This window comes from Alligator sinensis, unplaced genomic scaffold (genome assembly GCF_000455745.1).
Source record: "Alligator sinensis unplaced genomic scaffold, ASM45574v1 scaffold107_3, whole genome shotgun sequence".
In the NCBI taxonomy this organism is placed as follows: domain Eukaryota; kingdom Metazoa; phylum Chordata; order Crocodylia; family Alligatoridae; genus Alligator; species Alligator sinensis.
Genome location: NW_005842578.1, coordinates 250,031 through 262,458, shown reverse-complemented (window position 1 = coordinate 262,458; position 12,428 = coordinate 250,031). Strand labels below are relative to the sequence as shown.

The 12,428-nt window shown below is 51.5% G+C and overlaps 1 protein-coding gene across 3 annotated transcripts in view; it reads right to left on the bottom strand.

Annotated features, from left to right (window-relative positions):
* The window catches only part of LOC102372836 (NTPase KAP family P-loop domain-containing protein 1-like), a 21,016-nt gene extending 10,907 nt beyond the window's left edge, over nucleotides 1–10,109 (bottom strand). Inside the window, exons 1-7 of one of the 3 annotated variants that reach the window (XM_014524163.2) lie at nucleotides 9,317–10,109; nucleotides 8,156–8,699; nucleotides 7,649–7,723; nucleotides 6,969–7,100; nucleotides 4,744–6,512; nucleotides 3,512–3,860; nucleotides 1,472–2,443 (exon numbers count right to left, since the gene is read on the bottom strand). In XM_014524163.2, the coding sequence (XP_014379649.1) occupies nucleotides 3,525–3,860; nucleotides 4,744–6,512; nucleotides 6,969–7,100; nucleotides 7,649–7,667 (2,256 nt within the window). In that variant the 5' untranslated portion in view covers nucleotides 7,668–7,723; nucleotides 8,156–8,699; nucleotides 9,317–10,109 and the 3' untranslated portion in view covers nucleotides 1,472–2,443; nucleotides 3,512–3,524. Of the gene's footprint in view, nucleotides 1–1,471; nucleotides 2,444–2,616; nucleotides 2,726–3,511; nucleotides 3,861–4,743; nucleotides 6,513–6,968; nucleotides 7,101–7,648; nucleotides 7,724–8,155; nucleotides 8,901–9,316 lie in introns of those variants that run through there. The other 2 variants (XM_025214333.1, XM_025214334.1) reach the window with 2 other exon arrangements.
* Nucleotides 10,110–12,428: the final 2,319 nt, after the last annotated feature.

Here is a 12,428-nt window from a genome sequence, read left to right as displayed (position 1 = left end):
GTTCAAACTTCTGCTTGTGGCTGCGCATTGCAACGCAGTCTTGATTAGCATGACCTGACTTATGTGACCAGACTGAAGGAGCTAGGGCTCTTTGGTCTGGAGAAGAGACATTGTGGGCCCCGCACTTCAAGAAGGAGGTGGACAGGGTGGAAAGAGTCCAACATAAAGGAACCAAATCAAAGGAATAATCCATTGGGAATCTATTGCATTAGTAAGAGGCTTGGCAGCAGATCAAGGGAAGTAGTTATTCCCCTCTATTCAGTACTGGAGAGGCCACATCTAGAGTCCGTGTCCAGTTCTGCATCCCCCACAACAGAGAGGATGTGAACAAGTTGGAGAGAATCCAGTGGAGGGCAACAAAAACGATTCAGAGGCTGGGACACGTGACTGGTGAGGAGAGGCTGAGGGAACTGGGCTGATTGAGCCTGGAGAAGAGAAGACTGAGGGGGCAATTGAATAGCAGCCTTCAGCGCCCTGAAGGGTCATTCCAAAGAGGATGGAGCTGGACCGTTCTCAGTGGGGGCAGACGACAGAACAAGGAGCAATGGGCTCAAGTTGCAGCAAGGGAAGTTTAAGTTGGATATTAGGAAAAACTCTCTCACTAGGAGGGGGTGAAGCACCGGAACAGGCTCCCCAGAGGGATGGTGGAGTCTCCATCCTTGGAGGTTTTGAAGACCCAGGTAGACAAATCCTTGGCTGGGATGATGTAGTTGGGGCTGGTTCTGCTTTGAGCAGAGGGTTGGAGTAGGTTTGACCTCCTGAGCCCCTTCCAACCTGAATTTTCTATTATACGATTCTATGACTAACTGCATCTCTGGTGGCGTTGGTGCCTTGAAGGTTCCCTGTTTGCTCTTGAAGGAAGGGGTTGGGTAGAGCAGACCCTCAAGGACTCTGTGGCAGGTGGGAGTAATGCCTGAACAGGTCAGGTCAGTGGGGTGAACAGAAACAGGGGTTCAGTCACTGTCTCTCCTCCACCAACCATCCCTTTGGAGGTCTGTGTCTCCTCTCCATCAGGCCTATCTTGTCTTTGAGGACATGAGCCTTGCAAGACCCATGGGATGAAACAGGATGAAACAGTGAGTAGGAACAAGCTGAGCTCTGCTTGCCCGAGGGAGGTATGCTCGGTAGTTGCAGGGCGGCATCTAGCTCTCCCAGGTCCCAACCCATCTCTGTCTGTGGTGTCCATAAGGCACCACCATGGGCTGAGCTAGGATTGTGAAAAGGGCGTGCACATGGGGTGGCCCATCATCACAGCTAACACAGCACAGATGTTTCTCTAGTTAGATAGAAACGAGAAGCTTCACCAAGATGGCGGGGGCCTAGCGCTGTATTTTTTTCAGTTTAAAATCAAAGCAAAACCAAACATAACTTTATCGGCATGTGCACTGATTTCCTAGATTAGCTATTACGCTTAAAAAACACAACAAACTAGGCCCAAAACAAATCAATATAGTAAAAAGAGATTGTTTCATTAGTCCTGGAGTCATTATAGTTAAATGTACATCTCTTCTTCTGGTTCATAAAACAAAATCTCGCTTTCTTGAGCGTCTTGACAGTACTTCCAGTACTTCACTGTCAGTCATTTCTACGCCTGAGTTAAATGTGACCACACCTGATTCAAGGTTTGTAGCTAGAGCTAGAAAACACCAGAAGGGAGATGTTACCCAGAATGGCTAACAGCCATTAATATGACATGCCAGGGGACCCAGCAGTATGTTATTCCATTTAAGATCAAATCAAAAGCAAACATAACTATTGGAATGCATACTAATTAGCTAACTTATATATTAAGTTTAAAAAACATAGGGTCTCGTGCATCTTGTGGTCATTATAATTAATGATATGTCTCTTATTCAAGTTTGTAAAACAGTAAGTTAAAAATTAAGGGTTTTTTTCTGGATTTTGTGGACAGTCACGGATTTTGCAGTTTCTCTGAACTCCGTATAACCACAAATTAAGTACGTCCCTACTCATGATAATTAAATACATGTCTCTTGTTCAGATTTTTAAAACAAAATCTAGTCTTCTTGAGCATCTTGACTGTGCATCCAACACTTCGCTGTCACTCCTTCCCACGCTGGAGCTAGTGTTCCCCTGAGTTAAAGTTATCACACTTGAGTTAAGGGAATGGGCTAGAATTAAAAAGTCCGAGGGGCTTTGAAATAGGAGACATTCCCAGAAACGGCTAATGGATAAATAACAACACTGCAGAAGAAAGGGTAGCTTGAATAGTGGAACATCAAGACCATTAAAAAGCAGAGAGGGTCGTTAACACGTGCGGAGTGGAGAGATTAGCTGAGATGAAGAGGCTGGGCCTTCTGAGTTTGCCAATCCAGGTGACAGCCGAGTCGGCTCCATGAGCGCACCCAAATGATGCGTCTTTATGGTCCTCTTGGTACTCTGCTGTGTTTCCTTCCCTAATTTCTCCCGAAATCTCCTTCAGCTGTGAAAATAAAATGAGCATCATGGAGGTCATGTGATGTCAGACGGCAGCCCCACAAAAGGTGACAGAGATGTGAAACTACCTCTTTGCAAAGGAGCTTGCATGGAAAAGAAACCACAAAGCAGCAAGCACAGGCTGAGCAATCAACACGGGCTGCTGGAGCTGGAAATAAAGCCGGCGAGGCAGAAAAGCAGAAGACCAAAGCAGCTCTGTCATTGCCACAGATGCTATCATAATCCAAAGAGTTACCGCGAATCCCAGAGAGGTTGGGTGGGAAGGGACCTGCAGAGGACACAGAAAGCACAGAGAAGCCAGGCTGGAAGGGGCTGTGAGAGGTCACCTAACTGAACCCCCTGCCCGAGCCTGGATCAGCCCTGTCCAAACCATCCTGTACCAATCCGTCGTTGGACCTCTTCACAAAACTACGCAGTCAGCCCTGATGCAACCCAAGACATCGCACCCGAACCCGCCCCAGGGAAAGCAGAGGGACTGCAGCAGCCAGTGTGCTGTTGCTGTGAAGGCTGTTACTATACACTCAAGAGATCCCAGGAAGAGGCTGTGCCCCCTTTAAAGAGGAAGGCAACCCTCCCCCCCAGTCTGTACCAGTCTGGCTAGGGAGTACAATTTCTCTCGGACCCCAAATGCAGTGTGGGGCTGAGCCTGAGCGCAGGGGCCGGACCCTCCAGCCAAGACCCTGTGGGGTCGGTGCCAGCAGGAGCATTGGCACAGCCCAGCCCCGTCCCCAGCCTGGGCTGCAGCAGCACCCAGCGCCTCTGGGGGAGGCTTAGAAACCCCTGACGCTGTAGCAGAAAGCAGGGGTGGGGGCAGATATTGTCTCACTAGTCCTGGAGTCACAATAGTTAAATGTACGTCTCTTCCTCCGATTCATAAAACAAAATCTCACTTTCCTGAGCATGTTGGTGGGGCCCCCAATACTTCAGTCATTCCTACACCAAGATTTGCTTTTGCAAATGAGCCTGTGCAGTGGGTCTGTGCTTTGTGGCTGCTCCAGCAAGAACATCCCCTGACCTTCCCCATCACGTGGCATGTTATGAGGAAATCACCTACCTCCCTGGAGATGTCATCTGCCCTCATGCCCAACAAGGTGCTCTTGAAGGAGCGGCTGGCTTTTGTTGACGGTGTCAAGGGGCAGACGCCCTGACATGTCTTCGTTTTCAAGGCCCTTTGGCCGGACGTGCGACAGAACCGAGGACTCGGCCGTGTTGGATGAACCGGGCTGGGGGAGAACCCCAAAGAAACGTATGCTGAAGTGAGTCCATTCCCCGAGGCTCATGCCAAGGACTTCTTTGATTTCACTGTTGTTGCTGTAGATCAGAGCCCGGCCACTGAGGTCATGCTTCCTCACTCTCTCCACATATATCTGGAGGTTGTCTTCTTTAAAGCCAAGTGTGGCCATCTGGAAGAAAAGAAAGGAGCATCAATGTGTGCCGCTCCCAAACACAGAAGACATGGTACTAGTTCAGAGGGAAACATGTGCCCAGATACTAAGAGGAGAACAGTGCCCTGTGGTGAGACTCTAGACGTTAGGTGGAAAGCCCCTTAGCTAAAGGCCTGGATCCTTTTGAGGGCTGGGTTTCTGATCCAGCACATATTGAAATGAGGCAGTCGGGCGTTTTAGCCTAATAACACTGTGCAGTAGCACGTCACAGCACAAACCGTGCTCATAGCCGACTCTGCAGTGTTATTAGGCTAATGCGCAGTAAGCATCGACAGATAACCACGCGCTGCACTACTGCGCAGTAACTCTCGTACTGTGCACATAGTTAGTACTTTATTAAGCCAGTACAAAAGTAAATGTGCAGTATCTAAGGTGCATTAATGAACGTGTAGATGTGCCCAAGGAGTAAAACAATGAGCTCGCTGGCTGCTACCACTCAGTGTATTACTACAAGGAAATATCCCCCCTTCATTCTGCCTTTCCAAAGCAAAGGGAGTAGTGTATTCCAGGGGGCATGTTGTACGTAGGAAAGTACAATAATCCCTGTTGCACTTTCAGGCTATCCCAAAACTCCAGGAGAATCATTTGCAGCACGTTTATAAAGGAGCCCCTTGACCAACGAAGTGCATGCAACAGATCAGGCTGATGCGTTCCCCACAGCACATCCAGAATCACTGCCTGCTCCTGCCCTCCTTGAGCCTGCAAAACCCAAGGAGAAACTTTCTAGGATGAACCTGCATGATGGCATTGCTCTTTCGGTATCTCCCAACTCAAGTACCCCAACTCCCTGCCCCATTGGTCTGAATGGGAGCTGTCCCCTGGACCATTCTGCATCACCTACCTCTTTGCAGATGTCATCAACAGACATGGCCAACAAGATGCCCTTGGAGAGGCTACGGGCTTTCTTTGTCCACTTCAGGCTGCGGCTGCCACGTTGCAGCTCCATCTGCCTTTTCAGGGATGAGTCGAGGTTGACGGTGAAGGGCAAGTAGAAGTTGGCATCTTCCACTCGGAACCAGTCATGGATGAAGTTGTAGAAGAGGTCAGGGTCACTGTCCAGCTCCAGCATCTTTTCCATCGGGCCCTTTATCAAGTCAAACTCCTCCATGTACTTCTCGTAAACCTCCCACAGCGGCATGTCAGGAGGGAGCAGATTTTCCTGGCAACCATCCAGGCTGTTTCTCTGCTCCTCATCTTCAAGGCACTGCAAGATCCAGCTCAGGCGACACGGCCACTGGTTGGCCAGGAGCACCCACGCTGCCACCATCTGTGGGAAGACCTTGTCCCTGGAGACTTTCGTCACCATGAGCCTGACAGTGATGCTGATGGTGTTCACAATCCTCTGCATCTGTACGAAGTTGTCCGTCATGTATTTCTTCATGGAGTCCTCCAGGAGGGAATGTAAGGCTTCTTGGATAAGGGTTTTGGTGGCTTTCCTAGCACAGCTGTTGGAGGGCTCCCAGGGGCCATCACTTACGGTAACAAGAGGCACTTGGCTTTCATCTGGGCTTAGGCTCCCTATGCTACGGCTGGCCAAAGAGTCACGAGGTGTCAGTGGTAAGTTGGCTTCTTTCTTGTCCATTGGCCTGATGCCCACCCCCTGCAAGTCCCCCTCTTGTTCCTGTTGGCTTCCAATAATGCTCCGGATAAGGTGCTTCTTGGTGTCGTCATCCATCTTGGGCACCGAAAAAGGCAGGGTGACCATGTGGTTCAAGAACTTGTACCCATTCTTGGCCATGCCACCTGAGCTCCCCACACAGTCAATGATGATGCTAGGGTCCACGGCCAGGATGGAGATGAACGGGGCTGTGTCATCTGCCAGGAGGATGTTCAGGGCATCCAGAATGCCCACCACCTTGCTGGGGCTGCACCGGTCCAGGTTGGTGATCTCCAGCACCACCCGGATCTTCCGCCGCTGGAAGATCTCCATGAACTTCAGGAACTCCGTGATGACCTTGACTTCCCTCTTGACGCAGCTCATGAAGCCCAACTGGGAGCTGAGATCTGTCCGGTTCATCAGTTTTTCCAGCTTGGCCTTCTGGGTATTGATGATATTTCGTATCACCAGGAAGACTGGCTTCACAACAGCTAATGTAGAGATGCCAAGCACTGCTATCCCAATGCTCTCCAGAATTGCTTTCATCATATCTTCCCACGTGTCACCAACAGGAGTCCCAAGCACAAAGAAAAGAAATCCCACTGCTACTACTACGATGGCCAAGACACTCCCAACAGCCCACACTGGGAGGCAAAGATATCTCTTACAAATCCATTTTTTATCCCCACAGCCATCACTGAGGCTACATTTCTGGCCCATAACCCGGTAAACACTGATGGGCAGGAGACCAAAGTGTTTTTGGATGCCATCACACAGGGCAGTGATGAGGCCTGCCCAGAGGTTGTCACTGCCCACATACTCCCAGGCGCTGAAGTGGATGAAGACGTGCTGGATGTTCCTCCTTTCCTTATGCTGCTCCGTCAGGACCGGGCGGTAGAGGATCATGTGCAGGAGGACGCTGAGCAGGTCCCAGCTGGAATTCCCCCGCTGCCTTTGCCCCGTCCGCTGGAAGTCCCGCTCATCTTTCTTCCTTGACTTCTCCTGCAAAATGTCTGAGAGGGGAGAAGAAAGAAGGACTAAAATCTTTCCTCCCATCAGGCTGGAAAGATTGGGAAGTAGGACTGATGAGCAAAGGCTGCAAGAACTAGGACTGTTTAGTGAGGGGAAAAGACGACTCAAGGGGGATTTGATTACAGACTTCAACTACCTCTACTCCTGCCTCGCAAGGAGTGTTCCTACCAGAGAGGTGGGGAGTCTCCATCCCTGGATACAGTCAAGAGCAGGTTGATAGTCTGTGGCTGGGATGGTTTAGTCAGTGCCGATCCTCTCATGAGCAGGGCACCGGGCTAGAACAGACCTCATGAGGTCCCTTCCAGCTTGACTTTCCCATAATCTCTAGATGATAATTCAGCCCCCACCAGAAGGCTTCACAGATGACCAGCTCTTTGGAGAAGTCCACCCTCTTCCCATTCACCCCCCTGCATGCCAGCCCCCGTGGCAATACTCACTGCGCAAAATCGTGATCTTCTGGGAAATCCCATATCCCCACGGCGCATAAAACCCAACGATGGCAGGAGTGGGAACGTGGTACAGGGCTTTGGCTAAGGACTGGCTGTAGACATCCTCGATGGACTGGGTTTCTGCAACGGGAGCCAGAGAGAAGAGACGGCAGAGTCAGCCAGAGCCCTGGGATCTTCCACCCCAGGACTTGCGGTGGCTGGGCAGTAGATGGCACTGTGGACTGCACAGGCACCGACAGGTACTCCAAAACTGCAGGTTTAGCCATGCAATTGAGGGATCATGGGCACTGGCATCACCCAGCGCAGTGGTTTTCAACCTGTTTAGACTCCAGGCCCCCATCACTAACGCCAGCTCTGCACTTTCACTTGAGTTTGACCGTGAAAAAATACCGGAGCGATTCTTTTGCTGCAGAGAGCTCAGCAGCCCCTCGGCAGGGAAGGATGGTTTGGACCGTCTGGATTCCTATAGGAAGTCTCTGGGTTTATCTTGTGAGCTCCCTGGCTGGGGGCTCCTTGAATGCTCCTGGCAATGGCGCTCTCGCCGGTGGTAACCTGCATGGGCTGGTTTGCAGCTGATACCGGGACCCAGCTCCCATAGCCAAGCACCCCCTCAGGGACCTGGGAGATGGCTCCATCCCTAGCCAGCAAGCTCAATGCACATTTATTACCTCGGGCAGGGGAGACCATCGCACGGGTTAGCTCTGTGGCACGAAAGGGCTGAAGGGCACCAAGCAACCAGCTCTCTAGGGAAGACAAACAAACAGGGCATGGAGGTGTTACCCAGAGATCCCTGAGCAGGTCTCACTGCCAAAAGTCTCCCACCCAACGCAGGTCAAGCTCAACCCCTGCCCATCTCCCGACTTTCTATGATGTTATGATCTCCAGCACCAGGTAGGCTGGGACGGGCACTTTCCGGTATTGCACTGAACCCAGTTTTCACTGGAAACCTTTCACTCCACCTTCACCTCCCGTTGATTGAAGCCTTCTGGTGAACGTCCTCCCAGACCACCTCAAACCCACTCCCCGCCATTGACCTTGCTATAAAACACTCAAGAACTCAGGGCCTAGAGGTTTGGAGCTGTGGTAGCCATGCAGAGAGAGAGCTGAAGAAAGGAAGAGCACCCAGGTACACGGTGAGGGACCACGAGCCACATCTAGATAGAAGAATGACTTACATATCTGCTGGCACCAGCGAGGGTCCGTGTCTGGTCCTTCTTCCAAAGGAAGAGGCTGTTGCATGGAAAGATCACCGTAGAGCACCACTCGCCGAGCGCTCCCGGCTCATTAGATAGGCCACCCAACCTGTCTGGGCGGATCTCAGCGGGGCGGCCTGCCTGGCTCTGAGATGTGTCAGGAACAATAACATCCTCAACCCCTACCGCCGGATGGCGGGCAGAGCTGTGTTACTGGCAGAAGTCAGGGGCAAGGCTGGGGAATTGCCTGTGGTACCTCCTTCCCGCTCGCAGCACAGTCAGCGCAAGGGAGCTTATTCCACCCTGTGCACTGGGTGCTCTGCTCTCACCAGGGCGGATCCAGGGGTGCGCCCTTGATTTCCAGTCCAGCCAAACTTTAAAACCATTTGCCTGGTGGTAGCGGCAGGCTAAGGGACGTCAGTTGATTCGGGGCTCGGCGTCATCTGCCTGATCCCTTCTAAATGCTTCATCCTACAGGTGTTAACGACCCTCTCTCCTTTTTTCATAGAATCCTAGAAAATGAGGGCTGGAAGGGACCTCGGGGGGCTCGCATCTAGTCCAACCCCTGCTCCAAGCAGGACCAGCCCCAACTACATCATCCCAGCCGAGCCTTTGTCCAGCAGGGTCTTAAACATCTCCAAGGATGGAGAATGCACCACCTCTCTGGGGAGCCTCTTCCAGTGCTTCACCACCCTCGTAGTGAGAAAGTTTTCCCTACTATCCAACCTCAACTTTCCCTGCTGCAGCTTGAGCCCATTGCTCCTTGTCCTGTCATCTGCCCCCACTGAGACCAGCCCAGCTCCATCCTCTCTGCAGCCCCCCGGCAGGGAGGTGAAGGCTGCTATTCAATCCCCACTCAGTCATGCCCCAGCTACAGAGGAAGGGGCCACCCCCTGCTCTCCCAGTTCACACCAATCTAACCCTGGTTGCAGGGCAAGACCCTCTAGCTAGGACCTTCCAGGGTTGAGTCCCAGCAGGAGCATTGGCGCAGCCTAGTCCCCATCCCCAGCCTGGGCTGCAGCAGTACCCAGTGCCTCTGGGGGAGGCTTCAAACCCCGCTGATACCTGTAGCAGTAGGGCAGGGTGCGGGCAGGACTTCACTGGGCCAAAGTTAGCCTCAAGATGCTACAAACCTTTGCTTACCTATTGCAGCCTGGTGCCCTCGACTTCTGACGTGAAGAGCTGATTGGGAGGAAGCAGGACACCCAAGAAGCAAAACACAAAGGTCAGAGGTTATTTCCTTGTCTCAGTCCTCACCTCGGTGCCAAGCCAGGTGCCCCAAACTCTCCATAATCTCTTGCATTAGAACCTCCTCAAAGACACTTGAGGGACCGCAACGCCTGCTCTTTCTGAGGCCAGTTCCAGCAAGGGCAGCCCCGTAGGAATTAGACCCTTGATCCTGCACTTCTTGCCCATCCGTTCATTAATAAAGTGAGGGAAAGAAGCATCCTGTGATCTGCCGGGAGTGGGGTTCCCAGTGAGAGGGACCTAGATTGGGTCTTCTTGGCAAGTAGAAGTCACCTGGATGGTTCGTAGCGAGTTCCAAGGCCCCGTCTTCCCCGCTATGATTCAATTCCCAGAAAGAGGTGAAATGTGGCTTTCCAAAGCTCAGCCTTTTTATTCCATTGGAACAAGTTTGACCGACTGGAATAACCTTCTTCCAACCCTGACTGGTGGGGTGGTTACTCCCCTTTTAAGCAGACCCCCAGCAGTATAAATCCATCTTCTATTTGTAACACTTATATTATAGTTTGCAAATGACTTCCTATAACCCCTTCCCTCCCGTACCGTCTCTTCAGCCTGCTCTTCCAGGCAGTAATATTTGGGCCAAGATAAACACAAGGGGTCAAGCTGGTAACTCCGAGCCTGGTCAAAGCCACAAAACATTCAGGGGTGGAGGTTGTAGCCGTGTTGGTCTAAGGACACAGGCAGACAAGGTTCTTTGGGTGAATCTGATCTCTTTTATTGGACCAACCTAAATAGTTGGAAAACAATTTTTAAGCAAGCTTTTGGGTTCAAAAGCCCTTCGTCAAGTTAAGACTTCCTTAGCCTGACTTCGGGATTTTGCTTTCGGGTTCAAAAACACTTCATCAGGCTAAGACTTCCTAAGCCTGACGAAGGGTTTTTGAACCTGAAGGCTTGCTTAAAAATTGTTTTCCAACTGTTTAAGTTGGTCTAATAAAAGATACCAGATTCACCCAAAGAACCTCGTCTGCCTACAAAACATTCAGGACCTTTATAAGCCAGCACAGTAAAATCCAGGAAGACAAACATAGACACACAAATATCACTTGGACCGAGTCACAGCCTGCTGCTAACTCAAAAGCAGGTGATTACGCTGTCGCAAGGGGCAGGCCATCATTTCTAAACCATGAATAGGTCATGGGCCGGCCCAGTCTGGGTGTACACAACACACTTCCCCAGATCCAGCCTATCGATACCTCTGGAAAACGTGACTTGGCTTGCCAGTATTCCCAGTTTGCGCCATCTTCCAGTTTCATCACAGCAGTGCGGGACAAGGAGATGACACCTCTCTGCCCCGCCAAAGAGAAAGCATTGCTCAAGAAGACGTGCCGTGACACAAACAGGACAAACGACATGGATCACAAGAACTGAGCTGGCACGGGGTGGTGCCCCCTCCCCACATCCTGCCCCAGGACAAAGGGGCTGTTAGTGTTTCAGCTGCTTGCAGGGTAATTTGAAGCAGAGCGGACCAGCATGGGAGACACCACAAGCCACAGGCTGCCACTGCCATGGACCCTTTGGTGCGACTCTGTGTTGGGGACCATGCCCCCCAGTGAAGCTCCAGCAGCCCCGTGGAGACTCTGACTTGCTCTGTGATGGGGACTGGATACCCCAGAAGAGTCTCCAAGTGGGTTTCTTACTGTCCTTACTCTAGTACCCCCTGCGGGACAGGAGCTAGGACAGCTAAGGGCATCAGCTCTGTCTGATCTCTCCTCCAGGGAGGGACCCAGTGGTACACCTGCGCCCTGCTTTCCTGCCCCGGGCCACGGCATTTGGGGTGTGGACACACCGTGGATTTCTAAAGGGGCATCGTGATACTTTCAAACAAAAGACCACAACGGGGCAAAGCTCTGGATCAAGTAGAAATCTCCGGGTTTAATCCCCTGTGTCACACCTAGGTGTTTGCAAGCCTCCTGGTGCTGATGTTGTGCAGCCCCCACTTAAAAGATCTCCCAGTTGAGAACCACAACCATGAAGGGTCTCGTGCGAGAGACAAGGATGTTTGGGGGCAATATCTTTTAATTCGACCAATTGGATGGTTGGGATAAAGTTTGAATGAAAAGTTTGTGCTATAGAAAAAAAGAGATACCGAGAGAGAGATCAATCGATCTACTCACGGTTAGCCTATAAGGTGCAAATCTACCCTGCCTTCTGCTTAACTTCAGACTAACACAGCACACTACGTCTCTCTGGGACAAAGTCAGACGAGCTTTCAAACCCAAGGCATTCCTCACTCTTCATTGTGACAGCTCACCTAACTTTATCCCTACCATACAGCTGTTCCAATAAAAGATATTGCCTACCAAAATCCTGGCCTCTTGCTCATTCCTGAACCATCACAGCTACAGCATCACTCCAGTGCTGCTGGAAAAGGATCTTGTGCATTTTTTATCCGTGGATAGACCCGCACGAAAACCTCCCAGGACTTCACTCTGGGACGAAGTCCTGGGACTAAAAGGGGAGCACATAAAAAGTGGAAACAGGGGGAGATCACCAAAGAGGAGTATACCTCCTCTGCTCGCATGTGTTGGGAGGCAGTTAGACGGGCCAAAGCTACCATGGAGCTGAGGATGGCATCCCAAGTAAAGGACAACAAGAAATTGTTTTTTGGATATATAGGGCGTAAAAGGAAGGCCCAGGGAGGAATAGGACCCCTGCTAAATGGGCAGAAACAATTGGTGACGGACGGGGGGACAAGGCTGAACTCCTCAACGAGTTCTTTGCCTCGGTGTTCCTAAGCGAGGGGCACGACAAGTCTCTCACTGGGGTTGTAGAGAGGCAGCAGCAAGGCGCCAGACTGCCACGCGTAGACCCTGAGATGGTGCAGAGTCACTTGGAGGATCTGGATGCCTGTAAGTCGGCAGGCCTGGGTGAGCTCCATCCGAGGGTGCTGAAGGCACTGGCCGACATCATTGCACAGCCACTGGGGGGAATATTTGAACGCTTGTGGCGCACGGGGCAAGTCCCGGAGGACTGGAAAAGGGCCAATGTGGTCCCCATTTTCAAGAAG